This window comes from Glandiceps talaboti, chromosome 4 (genome assembly GCF_964340395.1).
Source record: "Glandiceps talaboti chromosome 4, keGlaTala1.1, whole genome shotgun sequence".
Classification (NCBI taxonomy): Eukaryota; Metazoa; Hemichordata; class Enteropneusta; family Spengelidae; genus Glandiceps; species Glandiceps talaboti.
The window spans coordinates 12071167-12090408 of record NC_135552.1 but is presented as its reverse complement, the minus strand read 5'-3'; the positions used below and the strand labels follow the sequence as shown (position 1 = coordinate 12090408).

The window sequence follows — 19242 nt, the reverse complement described above, 5'->3', positions numbered from 1 at the left end:
TTTTTTCAGACTATTAAGGACATGGATTGAACTGAGTTCCATATCTCAAATGTAATATCACATCATGAATATTCATTGGTAGGAAATTATCAAATGCCATATTGCTGACTCAATCATTTGAGGGCCTGTGAAATTATGGCTGTGTTAATGTTTTTTGATCATATTGAGGTTTTGCTGAGAATCAAAGTTTCTCCCACTGCTGATTTTCCCTGGCCTATTATATCCTGTAATGTATGATAGCTCACTGGTAATTTGGTAACTTATCGTCCTACAAAACTATAAGAAATGAACTAAAATGCGCCAAAATGACATCAATACAGACTGCATTGCTTAGCAATACCACATCACAATCTAGGTATGATTTTTAGCTTCAAAAAAAATTGGACGATGAATATTGTGACAAATGTGCATGTTACACACTAGTCAAGTTAAAAGTAATTCAAAATAGCAATTCTTTGTACTACTGGCAATGTGTGATTACATTCAATAATTTCTTTCATAGAAATTAACATGTGATTTAATTAAAACTCTGACCACTGCATAAAATATGTTGGGGAAATCATGTAGGAGTAACTAAATTTTAGACGCTTACTGGTATTGTCTTCACAAGCTGAGACCATGCATGGTTGGTGTTGATGGAGATGGAGGCATAATGGCCTCTACTGGGTGCATTCTAGCTAGTTTGGTATAATGCTCTGGAATAATGCATGTGGCATAGTTTGCATGACTTTTTTGGCTGCCACAATCAAATCCTATGCCAAATTTAAAGTTCAGTAGATCTTATTTCAAGTTTCCAACTTCAATGTTGCATTTGTTATAGATAAATTTGAACAGTTTCACTCTCTTTTTCTTTCAATTGTTTCCAAAAATCTTGTGTATCAATATTACACTAATTTAATTATGAAAGAGCAAGTTATTGAATTTGTGGAAATTTTTCTGTCATTTGCACACACTCGGCATTTTCATTTATACAGTCTGCAAAATTTCATAGAAATTGTAAATAAAAATGTGAATACTTACCCTTTCCCCTCAATTTTGGTAAGGTATTGTTCAGAAAATAAAGGGAAAAAATCTATAAACAAATAATAACAAAAGAAAAAATTGGTAAACTTTTTCTAAGTGTCGCCCTTTTCATGATCCAGGACATGTCGTCTGCTGATAAATGACGTATGTGGCGAAGTGCGACCTCATACAAGTCATATTTCAAATCTGAAATTTAAAAGTGTCAATCTTTTCATCCCATGGTCACACCCACTTTGACCAGTCGAATAATCAGAGAGGAGAGGTTAGGACTTCTTGAGGTGCATGTATGAGATATGGCTTTGGTCAGTTTGAGAACCCCAACATGGACGTCATTTCAGTCAGAATAAGAAGAATAAGCCAGATTAATTGGCAAGACTCATCCAGCCGCTCTTATCCAGCTTCTCTTTTCCTCACCGTAAAAGCCGTAACTGTTCTGTGTACCCGATCTCAAATTGGTTTCTTCCGGATAACAGACTACCTAGATAAATCATATTTGACATGCGCAGTCGGTTTCTTATAAGTTAGTCAATGAAGTTTTGAGTTTACTAGCAGACCAGCGACTAATGTAATTTCTGGAAAATGGATATTTTGACGCCGGTAAGTGACACTATATTGATGTGTATGACAATTTTAGCGAAGAATACACCCTGTCTTATCATTTATTTTGATTCGTTGGGATGTTTTACTTTGATTCGCCACTTATTCCGCAGTAAGTTTAGGTCTTCAGTTGTGACCTCCATTCGTTACTCAATCGGACTACACACTACTCCTTCGCTAAACTTGCTGAAGTGGCATAGTTCCGGACAATTATTCGTACAACTTTCTCATGGGTTTTGACAACGGCCATTAATTTCCACTCGACTGTTAGTCTCACTGTGATTTGGGGACACATGTAAAACACGGGGTACTAACAGTGTAATATAATGTAGTGGTTAGCAGCGACGATCGAAACTCGCTTCCGCATTCGATTTGGTGATCGATACACACCGTACGGTCGTCGTAACTGTGTGTGTGCCCAGGTAAAAAACAACAACAATATATTCACTAATTCAAGAGGTTTTCAAGACCAGACAAAGCTGAGTAAAAAGGAAAAAATCAGTACTCATGTGTCATTAATCAGTAACGGTATTCAAAGTGACCATTCAATTTTAAATGATATTCACGGACGCATTGTTGCATATTACATGTAAATGTGCATGCAAACAGTTTTTGACATGTAATATTTATTTCTAAAATACTTTCATTGGCAATCTGCTTTCTGGTTTTGAGGGGGTAGGGGGTCAGAAGTGTGAAGTCATCTTGTTCTACTTTTCGCAATCGATTACTTTTGTGATCAACACCTACGTGAAAACTGTTTTTGTCGTGTTTGAAAGGATTCACTTCGTTTCCGGCCATTGAATCTCCCCTTTGGTAGTGTGACTCAGTCCGTGTGTATGACAGCATTCCAATATCCATTCACTAGACGGACTTTGTACTTGAAACTGCATGGCGAGTTTGAAACTCCACGTTTTGTTAGTAAGCTGTGTAGAATGTTTACCAAAAAATAGAGAAAGTGCAACATTATATACAAGTGTAAGTACACTATAATGACACATGGCACGATATCCGTTGAAAATATCGTTACGCAGGCAAGGTTGTGGTATCGTATCATTATAGTATCAAGTGAGATTCGTGTGTTTGTGTTACGATTATGACTAAAGGTGGCCACCTTTGGAATGCAAGGTATTCGCAAATAAACATTTTAGGTTGAAGGTAGTTTCGAAAACAAAGTTGAAGGCAGTTCTGAAAGTTTGCATCATAAATATACAGGTATCTGAAAGAATAGCACTAAATTGGTGTTTGGTACATTGCTAATAACTTAGACGAAATGTATAAGGAGGAAAGCAATTAATCAAGAAGACATTGTTTGTATTCCAAGATATTGCCGCAAAAAATATCTGGATTAATTCAGCAGAGTGTAGTTTAATAGTAGTAGGTATTTATATGCTGATAATTTGATGACACCTTAGTCATCTGGGGGTAATATTATGCTCATTGAGACTGAAAGTTTCAGACGTATTGACTTGATGAATGGTTTCTATTGTGTGCACACCTTGAACTGAATAGCAAATGTCTATAATAAACTATAGTATGTGTACCATCAACTTTTGTTAGCTCTCCCCTATGTATGACCCAACCCAATTATTTCATAATTAGTCACCTCTGACAGAACAGTTTCAGCACTGTCTGTGTGTAATAAGTGTGTATCATTCATCAGTTGTGATAAGGACACCTTGAATGAAATGTACTATTGTATAAAAAGAACTATAAAATCTGTTAGTGGGAGTTTTGGGTTGGGAATGGTATGTTTGTTTAGTAAAAATAGGTCATCCGATTTCTAAATTTATGTATTTTCTTTCTCAACTGAATGTATTCAGAGTTTATATTATAGTACAATATGTTAGGTATACTTGCTCTAAACTTGAGTCATTTGCAGACCACTTGTAAGCAGGTGCACATAGAGAAAGTATAGCACAGGATAGAATGGAAGGTGGGTTTTTTTTTTGCCAAGTAGTATTTTGGAGTGATAGTTAGTAGATGCCACTTATACTTCCCAATCAACTTGGAGATCAAAAACCCTGCTCCAAGAATTCTCTTTAACATGAGAAGATTTACATAAATTAACAAAGGGGAACAGTTCTGTAAATTAAGTTTCAGTGTTTTCCTAATAAGAGGGCTATCATACACTTACTTCGTATATTTAAAAAAAAAAATCATGATGCAAGAATTTTGAAAAAAAAGTGCATTGTAAGAAAAGGATATTCTTGTACAGTATGTCTGATCTTATATAAGCAAACTATATAGAGTTACTTTCATGATTGTGTCATCTGTCTGTCCAAATATTTATCCTTCTTGATCATGCCAGGGTATTCTTGCATGACTAAGTGCATACTATAGGCTAAACAAACAGGAGGTTTCCTAGTGAGTCAGATGTCAACATTTCTACTGTAAGAAAATCGAAAATAGACATTTGTTGAGTTGATGTCAACATCTCTACTGTCAGGAAATCTATAAATGATACCACGATGAGTTTTTGTCAATATTTCTACTGACATGAAATCTAAAATATACACTCTTGAGTATAGGTCAATATTGCTACTGTCAGAAAATCTAAAATAGACAATACTGTTGAAAAGAAATAGAAGCACTTCACTACTAGTTTAAAAGTAAAAAATTGAATTCAAATGTCTGAGCAGTGTTGAGAGGACAGAGCTGAAATCAACCAAATGAAAAGTGTACATTATATGTACGTAACACAGATTTCAGTGTTTTAATACCCTCTCTGCACCATTTTTACCTTCTTGGTAGCTCTGGAAATACACGCTTCGAGAACTCTGACGTGTCTCATTTCCAGAGCTAGCTTCTTTGTATAGGGAAGATGAATGCTGTTACAGTATCAAAACTGTATGTTTACTGGCTAAATTGATTATCCTTGAATGTCTGAGATCAGATAAGAAACTGAGAAAAATTTATTGCTACCATGATTAAGTATAAGGGGTGTGTTTGCAGGGTTGTGGAGGTGTACCATTTAAATCACTGACCTTGTGCTCTTTCATATGAAAATGTGATGTACAATAAAAAATCCAATTTGGTGTCGGGGATCTTGATCAAATAACTGGAGGAAACAAAGTTGAATGGCAAATTAGTTACCTTGTATATGGAATACAATACAGATGATAATAGAGTGAAAACGTAATTTTGAGTACAAGGGAAATGACTAACTGTAAATCACAGAGAGACAATCTCCAATTTGGAAGAAGGTACCTGTTTCAAAATATATATAATGGAATTTGTATAGTTGAATCATGGCTATTATTGTCACTGGGACTACAGTTTGAATGTGGTTTCTGTAGTAATTAATGTTCATTGTTGCAAATATTCTGTATTTTTCTATCACTACAATATGCTATACAATGATCAAAAGTACCTGTGGGCATTATTAATTATTGTTCAAATTTCAGATTGATTGAAATTATATTTCAATTTGGGGAAAAATGAGTTTATTATGACATGCATTTAGGATATCAGCAGGTGTACACATACTTGAGGTCACAGTGAACACTTGAATTGAACTCACAGATTGATTTATGTGAATGGATAACACAGGATATTACACTGTCAGTGTACATTTGTTTTGTTGCATAATTTCAATTACAACCAAAATGTAAAGCCATTATCTAGAGATATTTGTGTATGTCACAAATCAATAGTAAAGGAATCTTAATGAATACAGTGTCAATACAATAACCTACATTTAGTGTTTGTTTAAGAATCTAATATTTAATGCTGATGTTATGTATAGAAAATTAATATCTATACAAGTATTGTATAGTTATGGATTTTATTAGCAACAGTCCCTGCTGATTCCTAATATCATGGAAGTATAGCCCACATACTTCCAATCCATGCTAATGTGTATTTAGAGAGATATGTCACAAGTATAAGAACACCACTGTATGGGAGAGGGGGTCTAGTGATCCTTTAATAGTGTGCCATAATTTTGGTGGGGAACCAGGGTAACAGAGAAGGGGTGGGGATGGGGGGGGGGTTTAGCAATCCTTTCACAGATTTCCATACATAATTTTAGTTGGGAACCCTGGTAACAGAGGGGGGGGGAACCCAGAGGGGGAGGGTGATCTAGTAATCTTTGCACAGATTTCTATACTTGTACCTTGTATCATAACTTTCCTAGACAATCTAAAAATGGGAACTCAGGTAGACTTTGTAGTCTTTTAACAAAAATTGTTGTGACAAATCAAAGACATTTGTTTACATTTGTACTTGACAAATTAGAAATGATTATATTGAGACACACAAGACACTGCTATACTGTCATTCGTGACATTCACATGTAAAAAAAATGAGTAATTCACAATTTGAAATAAAAGTCTAGTTTGTCATTGAACACCTATAGAGTTGTGTATAATTTGTGGAATGAAGATGAATGTTTTGAAAGGAAGTGAATATTAGTAAGCATACATTGTACTGCACTGAACCTAACTAACCCTAAACACCTACATGTATTTGTTGTAAGTAATATCATACTCTCTTTCTTCAAAACAGGTTATGGGTTCATTTAGTAAAAACAAGATTCAAACTGTTGTTCCTTTGCTCATTTCACTTTATATAGACAGTGGAGCATTAACACAACCTCTGTAGTTATCAGTCCTGTCATATGTAGTGTCTGTGTAAGTTGAGGAAGTTCAATTAGAAGGTTGTTGTGCCACTATAGGTCCATGCCAGGGGTAGTAATTGTACAGTACTTTGAGTACAGTGTGGGAAAGTGCTGCATTAGAAAAGCTTGCTTTATTTTCAGTTGTGTTACTGAGACAAAATTTTTGAACACAGAATTATGGTGACGTATAAATTCCAACTTTGTCGTACTACTACTGTTTTACAAGAATTGGGGTTTCACCGTATTCCCATTTTTGCTAAGTGTTACATCCTGGATTTGTTGAAAGGAAATTTACTATTGTGTCACCGACATGTTCCGGAATAGTTCCTTGAGACATTTTGCATTTTATGAAGCTATTGGAATGTTTTGAACTAATCTGTTACAGGGTGACCCCTACATATTTTGGACTTGATTTATTGACATCCTACGATATGTTTGTGTTTCCCACCCATTTCGTGGAGAGAATTCACAGGAAATGTTTGCCCACAGTACAAGGTTTTACATACCACATCATGTGTCATAAGTGGAGGAAAAACCCAAATATAACATCTGAAGAGGAAGACAAAGATTAATGTTAGTTCTTAGGTAATGCTGAGATAGCTGAGTGATTTGGTAAGAATGCAAACATAGTTCACAATGTGTTTGATGTCACAATCAATACAGCTGTATGCTTTGCTGTTGTAAAATGACATGTTCAAGGGAGTATGAGTTTATCAAAGAAAAACATTACACAATTAATATAACCATGACAGATCAGATCATTCATGCATATATATTATACACAGGAAAATCATACCCAGTTGATATCAAATAAAAACTGAAAGGAGATGATCAACTTTAAGATCAAACACTGAGAAAGAGTTATACATCTCCACCTCCAAAAAAACCTCTCCCATTTACTGCATGTGTATATCCCTTCAGAATATATCAACTCATTGTTTATCAACTCTGAATGGTGAGATAGAGTATATTGTGAAGATTGGAATTTCAAGGATTTTTGCGGTTATCCACGGTCACAATTAATTGCTTTTGTTGGGTACTGATGGTTTTTAGGTTGGATTAAGGAAGGTTCAAGGAGATTATCTAGATATGATTTGTGAATTTACTATTATTAGGACACAGGAGACAAGAGATTTCCTTTGTCAAAAGAATAAAATATAACGTCTATCAGTCTCCATCGTTACCACTTTAGTTGAATGCACAATAAGGTCACACAATTTTGTTATTTTGTTCCTGACAGTGGCATCTGAAACCTGACTTAAATTTGTATGTTTTGGCTTATTTCTGAAACCTGACTTTATACCATCTGGCAGTGACACATTTCTGAAACCTGACTTTATACCATCTGGCAGTGACACATTTCTGAAACCTGATTTAGGTTTGTTTTGGCATATATCTGAAATCTGACTTTATACCATCTGGCAGTGACACATTTCTGAAAACTGACTTAGGTTTGTTTTTTCATATTTCTGAAACCTGAGGGTTGTGTGCAGAGGGAATTTGAATAGTAGATTTTTACCTGGAGATATTTTCAATGTTTATTTTCATTCCCGGAAGTAGCTGGTAGCAGATAAATACAGCCTCTATCATTTTACATACTACTAGTATAATGTTCGGTTATACACGTGAGATTAAATATCGTACGAAGTCGACTTATAATCTGTAGAAAAGATTTTCAAAAAGATAGTAAGTATCAAGATACATGTATAAGCTGCTTTCATGTAACTCTGACATTCAAATAAACAATGCCTTCTGAAAAAGAAGATTATTAAAAAAAAGTAATAAACTTGTACCATTTCCAGAATAGAATTTTTTTTGAAAATTGTTTGTCTTCTCAACTCCTGTTTTGGTTTCAAAACTATCAAGGTAATGTATGTTATTAGTTTATATTTTGATTATTTGCTGGTCAGATGCATACATATAGTAAACTGATATACATTCAGGTCACTTGGAAACACTTGGATATCCAGTTTCTAGGATAAAGACTGACAGTTCATGTGGCAAGTAACCTTACAGAAATAAAGTTAATGAACTAGGTGTATTGAGGATGGCAGTTTGTAGAGATAGCACTGTAATGTGCATACTTCATTTGATTGAATTTACTACAGGCTGTAACAGCATGTACTTTGAATACTGTGTCCATTTACTCTGATTATATGTACTTTGTTGAGTTTAGTAGGCACTAACCTTTCAGTGGGGGTTTAATTTATAGCAGGGTCACTGTCTGCAGGATATAATACACGTAACCACACAGTCCAAGTACAAACCATCTCTAGATTATGCATAGATGAAATTGAAGTCGCAATTACATATATGTACCAGATCATTTGATTTCTGTACATGTACATGTAGGTATGTGCACCAATATTAGCAATAAATATTGATTCCGTAGGCAAGAATATAAAGTCTTAATGTAACTTAATATTATGTATATTTTTTATTTATACTACCTATTTCAAAATCACATGAATATAAATAATAATGGACTTGTACATGGACTTGATCTGCTGAAGAGGGTTAAATATTAGTACTGTGGGTTGGGTGTACAACATACACATATTTTTATTCAATCAAGTCTGTATAATGGCTAGAGCTAGGGTAGGAATAGAGTTAATTAAATGAAAGTTGATTCTTGTATCATCCATTCCAAATGGCCACTCTATTACACATGTCCATTATGTAATCTGTTAGCACTTGGGCTGCTCATGTATAGCCCTTACCTGCAGAAGGACATTAAACATGTATTGGTTTATACCAATGGTTGAAGACCAATACTTGTACAATTTACTTAGGGGCACAAGATGCCTGATTTATTGTACTCTTACACTTTGTTACAGTCTGTAAAATTTAAATGGTATGTCTGTTATAAAAAGCAAACAAATATACAAGGTACTGGTAATAGGTCCAGAAAGTAAGTTCTTCTGTTGCAGTGGTCTTGAGACAATTACTGTACAAACATTGATGTCTCTGACCAGTTCATCTATTTTTGTTGTCAACATCATAGCTTCTGACCTTGCACTGAGTACCCAAGAAGTGAATGTATGTCATCGGATTGCATGTCTGTCTGTGTTATCAATAAGTATTGTCTGCCATGTTAGGTTTTCTTTGACAGATTACTTAGTACATGTTTACACTCAGTAAACAGTTATTGTATGTCAAGAAAACTTCATGCCAACACCTATTTCCCATTCCCAGGAGATCTCATGATTTAGGCAAATGAATGACATGTAAGTCATACAATATAATTGGTTTTAACAAATATCCCGGTACCCAAATTTAGCTGCCCAATGTTGAATGTTATATGAAATTTGAAAACTAGATTTTCTGGAGTATAAAAATGAAAAAAATCACAAGAATAGTATAGTGCAAAGTTGTCGTGATTGATTGATTCATTGATTGGAAAATAAATGGGAAGGAGGAAGAGAACGCCATTCAGTTTGGATAATGATTACCACCTGGATTGGCTAATATCTCTAATGGTTGAATTTGTGACACCACTACTTTTGTGCAAGTTTTCATGTAGAGTGATCATAAGTGACACTGAAGTCACAGATCCAGCCCAGTAGACAGTTTACACCTGGATAGCTGATTTATGCGCCAATATTTAAAACATGATTATACATGTCTACATCCATGGAAGAGTGTGAACCTGACATAGAGTACTTTTATGTATTATGCATGTTTTGGGCCAAGAAATTGAAACATTGAAAATGTTGCTGGTATCATTTGTAGTCAATGGAAAAGTGACTGAATTATGAACCATGACATCATATACATGCACAGTTTGATTGATATTAAATGTGATTATTGATATTAATCTGTTTCCCATATTTGGATAATGTGTGTAAGGGTGTAGCCTGGAGTCAAGTCATGTGGAGACTTTGAGTTATGTCTCCCCATTCAATTGGACTTGATTCTAGGGAAGTAAGGGTGTGATACATCAGAAGCTATTGATCATCGGAGCTACTTGTAAGTTGTATTGCATGCATTCTTGTCTTGTAACAAGTGTGGAATGCTATATACAGGTGTATAGGTGTGTGATACTATCAGTTTGTAAATAAGTGGTCGTTTTTTTCTGTTACCAGGGTAACCATGTATGGTTATTTGAGGATAGGTTATGTAAAGCAGCTACTGTGGAGAAGGTGGAAGCCAACCAGGTGACGTTTTCTACCAACTATGGCGAGGTAAGCTTAAGATTGAATTCTTAGAAAAGGCTGTTATCAGGCTAAGCTTACATTAAATCTAGTATCTGCCTTGGAAATAAAAACCTTAAACTGTTGCTGTAACTTTGTTCAAGGAAAGTCAAACTCATACTTAGCCCCCCCCCCCCCCCCCCCCCCCCCCCCCAATTAAGGTCAAAATCAAACCATTTCAGAATCCAATATGGCCACCAAAACTGTGTTAACTCTGTGGAGGTAAAAAAGTTGAATGTCGGTTTGTTTTAAAATAAAACAGTGAACCCCAAAATTTCTTTTATTATACCTAAGCACCAAAAGAAGCTTTTATACTTTGATTTTTGGAGAAGTTGATCTCCAAAGCGCATTCTTCTGTAACATTGAATGTAGAATATTGACAACTTTCTGTTTTTAGAAACCCGCAATGGAAATCATTTTTGTCACAGTATTGTTTAAACAACGAAAGAAGTAGTTTTTCTTTGCATCATATATCACAAAATTAGTTTGGTTAAAAACACCAAAACTTGTAATTCCGAAACGAATTATGATGGGAATGAAATTCAAGATGATTGTACAATACATGCAGTACTATCCTGTACTGTGTTTTATTGAATTAAGTTGTCATACTTGTGTAAGATTCCCTGCAGCACACACATTATAATTGATGCTATAATACATGCATATCAATTACTGAATGGATATGAATACCTGAGGCCCCCTCTAGATGCACACACTTATAGCCTCACCATGCTTCCCCATTCCTCATGAACACATTCATATTATAGCATTTCATTCTTGTATTTTCCTACAACTGCCAGACTTGCCCTGAGACACCTAGTAGTATTGATTATGAATGACTAAGGTACAGGTGGACGTACAGATACATATCATCCATTCAGACTAAAACAGACAGACAACCCTGGCATATAACGGTGAATGTGTTTGGAATTTGCCAGACTCATTAACTCATATGGGAATATACACTTTTTGCACTGTAATGAATAGTGAGATAAAAGCATATCAGTGTTTAGAAGACACCCATTGGAAAGGTGTCGAGCATTTCAAGTGAAATGCTGTGTTTTGAAAGAACATCTATGCATTTTGTGCTAATTGGAAATTGATGTCAAAGAGACTTGTATTCATGTGGTACCCTTTATCACAAGCAGATCGACAGCTGAAATACAGTGTATGCACATATTTTCACCTATACATAAGTTATAATGTATTTTGCTTATAAATAGTTTATCACGTGGGACTTTACAATAAGACCAAAACAAAAACCGTGTTGTACATATTGATACTTTCTACTATGTGTATTTTCTTTGTTAAATCAATGAAAAATAAGATACAAACATTACAACATTGATTTTGCTGGGATGAAAATGATATGAAATCCCTTAAAAATAGAAATGCCATAATAATTCTTTGTCTTATTCTTAGACTGTAAGATATGTTGTGTTATTCAGCTATCAACTTCTAAACCAGTTGCAGGAATGTCCTATTGTACAGACTATCTTACTCTGCACATTATACCATGGTGCCTGAGCTAAGTCGAGCAAACAATATGGAATATATTATAATACAGATATACTCTGGTCGTTCTACATCATGACAATGAGCGTCTGTGTCACTTCAATGTGTCTATCTCACTGGTTCTGCTGTGTTCTAAATATGAGTCAAAACATTCAAAATTGCCATTACTTTCCCCAAGTTTTCTTTGATATTACTGGCGCTAGTATAATTATGTTATTCTCCAATATTTTGCTTCATTCAGCCAGAAAATACTTGTGACCTAAGGGTTGTCGCTATGAGTCGCTAGACCTCTTAGGTCACTCGTATTTTCCTCGGCTGAACGAATAAAAATATTGAGGAATAACATCTAATTATAAAGTGTTTTGTTATATTCTCGTATTTCTTTACTTAGAAGAAGAAAAAGCTAAAATTTGTGAATATCCATTTAAGTTAGCATTTCAAATAAACAGAATACTGTATATTATAAATATAGCCGGCAGCATTTTAGGTGTGACAAAACCCACATTGCCGATACACTATAATGACATCAGACAGACATGGATTAGGTGTCTAATTAAAGCTTAGCTGAGATTTAAATCTGAGCAACACACTGTGACTGGATTTAATGTTGGTTGGCTGTGTCAGTTTCACTGTGTTGCTCTTGAAGTTGTCTTCACTAGGTTTAGATTTCATGACTAAAGGCTATAGGTAATGGGGTACATGTCACATGATGTGTGTAATGTGTTTGTAGAAACGGAGATGGTGCAATAAGTTTTACAGTGACTGTGGTAAATAACATGTACCGAAGAAAAACTTCGACCATAACACTGTATATTCATGTATTAAATGTTTCAATGTTTTGTTCTTGTAGTTGTGCTGGAAATATGTCTTCCGTGAACTCTGACAATTTGTCTTCATCCCCTACATTGTGATTCCTCTTTATAGACATGTAGAGAAACTGCAACATATTCCTTCATAGTTTTCAAATAAAAAACTGCCTACACCTATTTCAGTTTTCATAAGATATAACAAAAACTGATTTAAACATCTAAACTAAACCAACCCTTATTTATTCTGTTGTATCTTGTTCCAATGCTGGAGTTGTTTTTACTCAAAACATGTGAATCATCAAAATATTTCAGTTCCATGGTTTCCCTATAGGAGTAACCATAGCAGAGGAGGACAAAGATGTGTTAGAGTTCTTGGAGCACATTTTCCAGAGCTACAAAAATGTACTCTTGGAATTGTGTTCATTTCATGACTAAGACTAAAAACCAATGAAATCATTTTGATATACATACAGTCAGGCTCTGTACAGAGTTTTACAGTGATTGTGTTCATTCCATGACGAAGGCTAACAGTCAGGCTGTGTACAGAGTTTTACAGTGATTGTGTTCATTCCATGACTAAGGCTAACAGTCAGGCTCTGTACAGAGTTTTACAGTGATTGTGTTCATTCCATGACTAAGGCTAACAGTCAGGCTCTGTACAGAGTTTTACAATGATTGTGTTCATTCCATGACGAAGGCTAACAGTCAGGCTCTGTACAGAGTTTTACAGTGATTATTTTATTAAAATGCATTGTTATTTGATGATCAAAACTGTTGTACCATATATAAGCCACTCAGCAGAGTAAAATCACGGACATCATTGTAAAACCACAGGTCTCTTTACAGCATTGCCCAAGACATATCGCCAAGAGGTGTTAGCGGAAAAAATGTACTCTGACTTGCAAGAATGAATCACCACTATGTTCATTAATGTAACAAATTAATTGCGATCATTTTAATAATGTATATTTATGTAAACATGTAGAGTTGTGTGCAGAGCCACTTGATAGATTAAAATCAACTCTCAGAACATGTATGCATTGATATGGATCACATTGATTACAACAGTGCAGTAGCATACTCTTCAGATTGTGAGCTTCTTTGCAAATCACTCCAACAATAATAATCTGGTTGCAACGAGCCATGCAAATTATAAAATTTTGAATTTGTGTTTGATGTTTCTGTACAAAGCATTCTGTAAGAAGCGCTGCATTGTACATATTTGTCTTGTATAATTCATGTAGTTAATACTAATAATGTACAGTAATTTTAATGCATACTCACAAAAAATCATAGAGATTTATTGATTTTCACTGATTTGCTAATTTCACCAAATAAATAAAATGTAATATTCATGGCTGATATTTTCATGCATACTCAGAAAATATTATGCATATTGGTTTTATTGAAATATGCTATTTTTACCAACTAATAATAAATGTAATATTCATGGCTGACATTCCTATGATGTTAGTAAGGAATTGATATAGAAATATATATATATATATGTTACTATTGTTAGTTATTTTATGATTGGCATGTACTGTACATGCAGTGTCACTGTGTGTCTTCTAAGCCAATTTGACACGCCACTGACACACTCAATTTCTAGTGATGCCCCAAAATTTGGTGTTCCCTCCCTATCTCTCACTATGTGGTGACTCACAAGAAATGCGAGTTTTTATCATACTGACCCACAACAACAAAATTTAGCTATCATTAGAGGGTGCACTGTGTACATATATATGTGATCACATGATTTCTATTTTCTCTTTTGTATGTAATAAAATATACCTAGGGTAGGATATCAATATGGTTATAGAAAACATAATCATAACTTAATCCAGGATGTCTATAAAACTATAATAGAGAACATAATCATAATTCTAATGATATACATGCATCCACAGATCAATAAAATTGATGTATAGCTGAATTCATTTATGTAGGTTTAATAGATATACTTATTGAATTCCACAAGAAATGAGCACAATATTGCTATAATCGTTAGACTTAATGACTGCCATTCTATTCCGTTTATAGATTTTGGCAAAGAATTACAAATTGTACCCCTTTGAATTATGTATATCTATCTTTATTCAGAAGGTTAAGTGTCTAGTTGTTGGTATATATGTATTTTCTGAAGTAAAGAGGGAATCTAGAATGATTTATTTTTATTGTTGCAAATGTTATGATCAATGCACTAGAAATGAGTTTTACTTTATCAAAATTTAAGATTCAATTTTGTATGATGTACATAATAACTGCATGTCATGAATAATTTGTACTTGCCGATGATGTGTTGCATTTTCTAATCCGTTGACTTCATGGTACATGTACATAAATATACCGGTATTTACACACATGAAAAATCAGTGATAAAATACTGTAAACCTAGTAGATATTTTCGCTACTAGAATATTTTGCGCTTTTAGAGTCTTCAGTTAGTTCTTAAACACTAATTTTTACTATTTATCAGACTGGTACATTGTTTTCATGTACAAGAAGGCATCTTATATATTATAGTCACTATTTAATTTTTCATTTTTGTTTTCTCGTGAAATTGGCGAAAATAAGTCTTTAGTGAAAATTTCCAGGTTTACAGTATATGAAAAATCACGGAAGAATTTGTATGAAATCAGGGATAGATTAGATTAGACATTAGGTATTGAATTATTATATAATCAGGGTTAAGTGAGAAATGAGGAATAAATTACTGGAGAAATCAGGGATAAGTTGTATACAGTTATCTGGGATATTAAAAGTATATATAAAATTGCAGATAAATTAGATAAGAAGTTAGGCATAAATTATATGTAATCAGGGTTAAATTATATGAGAAATCAGGGATGAATTACAAGCGGGAAACAAGAATAAATTACATATGAAATCAAGTATAAATCAGGGAACACTTAATTTTAAATCAACGATAATTTATACCTGAAATCGGGTATAAATTATATAAAAGAGTTGAGATATATAGTTTTCATATGTCTGCCATTTGAATCTTTTGAATGCATGAATGTCAGAAGTTATGAACACATTTCAAATTCTGTCGCTATAGCGAATCAAATATTGTCTGCCATTCTCATAAATATATAATAAAAATGAATATTTTATGATTTTCAGTGACTTGATACTCAAATCAATAACTTATGTAATCTTGAACACATACAGGTATATCTACATGTGTGTTTATAGCATACAGTAGTATACTGTATTTCTCCTATACTATGCATCCCAGCTAGGTTAAGCTGTTTGCTATGCATCCCAGCTAGGTTAAGCTGTTTGCTATGCATCCCAGCTAGGTTAAGCTGTTTGCTGATCAGTTTATGTTAAACCTGTTTGCATAACACAAACCAATTTATTTGAAATGGCAATCTCCGTCAAATTTCAATAAATTGTACCATACACAAGGCAAATTGAAATTGCTTGAACAGAAAGTATAGGATTTATACCCTAGTTATAAACCTGTGCTATTTTATGAGTCACCAATGTAAATAGACTATTGTAATACTATAGCTATCTGTAACTCAAAGTGACACTGGCCTCATAGTGACAAGTTCCCTTAGGTCCCTCATTTTTTTCTCAGTTGTTGGAAAAAAATATTGGGAATAATAATTAACATGTCATTGAAATGCAGTAAATCTTGCCCTACATGTATATTAGAGATGAATAAAGAAATGTATGAATATGGTGAACTGATATCAATATATATATTTATATGTATAAATATATATTTTCTGTGAAATTTAGATATGCAGTGCATGTACATTTTGTATATAGTTACATATTGGTAGGTTATTATGATATAAATAACATGATATAGTAAAAAGATTTGGTGCAGTATATACTATAGTTAGATGTTATTCCCCAACATGTTTCTATGTTCAGCCAAGGGAAATGTGAGTGACCTAGGGGGCCTTTGTATCAATGCGTCGCTAGGCGAGTAATGACAACCCTTAGGTCACAAGTATTTTGCAGCTGAATGAAGAAAAATATTGGAGAATAGCATAATTATACCAGTGCCAATAATATCAAAGAAAAATCAGGGAAAGTAATGATTTTGAACTTTTTGACTCATATTTTGAATAAAGGAGAACCAGTGCTGTAGACACGCGTTGTCGTGACATAGATGCGCATTGTAGAACAACCAGAGTATTTATTCCATATTTTTTGTTCAACTTGGTTTGTGTATGGTATAACACATGATGTGAGGCCGATGACTATTCTTCATTCATATCAAGACTAATTAAATGTTAATGTTAAGTTAGAATTTGTCTGGTCAAACTACTGTAGAGGGAAAATTGGTCCAGAGTAAATCAGTGCTCCTCCATCATTTCATTGATAAAGATAGTAAAGTCATTAATTGATTACATTTGAGTACCAAATCAATACATATCATCATAATTAGCATAAATGAATGCTAATTACCCAGGCATCTTGCTAATTATAAGTCCACATTAATATGACAATGTTTCAAATAATGCTAAGTATCAAAAATGTTGTTTTTATTTTTATTTATGTTTCCACATGTTTTTGCAATCTCTGGAAAAAGTAGGGGCAAATGCAACAAAATAATTGCATTTTAATTTGAAAATAGAACTGTATAAATCAGAGCCAAAGTTAGTACTGAAGTGAAGATCTTTGTGAGTTGAGTAAAATCTGATAGAAAAAAGAAGACTTAGTTTGATGTGCTTACCTCATTATTCTGATTTTTAGCACAACTGAACTGATAAGGTTCAGTAACTAGTAGTATAGGCATGGTGCAGTGTCTGTCCTTCTGTCTACCTATCTGTCTCTGTCCATCCATCTGTCTATCTATCTATCTATCTATCTATCTATCTATCTATCTATCTATCTGTCTGTCTGTCTGTCTGTCTGTCTGTCTGTCTGTCTGTCTGTCTGTCTGTCTGTCTGTCTGTGTTGTTATTCATTTGTGTACATTGTATTTGTAGACTTTAAAATTCAGTTAGAAAGCAAATTGAGACTTTTCTTTTAATCGGATTACAGTATACATTTTGTAGGTATGTATCTAGTAAGATCAGTTCTATTAGTTTTAAGTGTATGTCTGACCATGAAGGGTAGTAATATAAATTGCTTTGTGTAATCAGGATATTTGGCGTCATTCCCTTATTTGTCATTCCATGATGTCATACCTGTGCTCAAGTACTTTTAGTATTGGTTTCGTAAAGTGACAATATTAGTTGGCATTGTTATATTGCCTGCTAGTTGAGGAATTTGAAGTTTACTTTTTGTGTATACTTTTATTATTGGTGAATTGGGTGACAAAATTAGTTGGCATTGTTACATTGTCTTCTGTTTTAGGAATTTGAAGTTTCGTTTGGTAAATGAAGATATATTGTGACTGGCATTTGCATGATCATTTTCATTGCAGCTTTTGAGATAAAAAATATACAGGGGTAGTACATAGTAATTAAGCTAACTCTGTTCAACAGCAAATGAATTCAAAAACAACTTGTCTCTTCCCAATGAATAATTTAATGCTAGATCCAAAGGATAAACTCAAACTTTGTTCAACACAATTTTGAATAATATTTGTACATAAATGTAGCTCTACATACGTAGTTCTTCTTAAATTAAAGACATAAATTCAAGCATTACTAAAATTAGGTTTGCTCTTTCTGTTTAAGAAAAGGAGAAAATCCTGCAGAAATGATCAGAATTAACATCTCTCCATGCAAAAATTATGAAAAGAAGTCATGTCCTTGTATTCTGCAAAGTAACATATATTATACAAAATGTAGTAGTGTTGCCTTGTGTTGTGTTATGTTTCCCTCCTACTGATTGAAGGTTGTAAGCCATTGCCCTTGACTAACATCCTTAAAAGCTTGTTTTCTACATGTACATCATAAGTGCCGACCGCATGTATCCATGGCAATCAGTGCCATTACCATGGATACCAATCTACCTATTGATATACATACATGTTACATTGTACCATTCTAGTTCTAGGCCAATGTGAATAAGAATGCATGTGTGTGTGCAGTGTACACACACACACACACACACACACACACACACACACACACACACACACACACACACACACAAACACTCAATACACATATTCATATTCAGAGTGAAAACAACAGAACAATGAAAGTCAGATATTTTATGATTGGTTAACTTATTGACTGATTGATTGATTTTAAAGGGATGAGCGAGATACAGAAATAGACAGAAGACAGACTGACTGACAGATCGACAGACAGACAGACACATACATACTTACAGACTTAATATGTAACTTACAGTGTACTTAATATACCAGTATATACATGTATATCATGATTAGCACAAACTCACAGAACTGAGGTCTTCACTGAAAAACATACATGTTCATTTGTATATGTTTCATAAACTAGATGTTCTTGTATGCCATGATGGTGTTCCAAGGATCAATGAAATACAAAGCTGCACTCAAGGGTTATTCCCTATCAACTAATTAATGCTTTAGTTTTCA

General features: G+C 33.9%; 1 protein-coding gene across 1 annotated transcript in view; it reads left to right on the top strand.

Annotated features, from left to right (window-relative positions):
- The first annotated feature begins 1563 nt into the window (after positions 1 to 1563).
- LOC144434163 (unconventional myosin-X-like) overlaps positions 1564 to 19242 on the top strand; it is a 106921-nt gene continuing 89242 nt past the window's right edge. The window contains exons 1-2 of the mRNA XM_078122618.1: positions 1564 to 1620; positions 10324 to 10422. Of these exons, the coding sequence (XP_077978744.1) occupies positions 1603 to 1620; positions 10324 to 10422 (117 nt within the window). The 5' untranslated portion in view covers positions 1564 to 1602. The remainder of the gene's footprint in view (positions 1621 to 10323; positions 10423 to 19242) is intronic.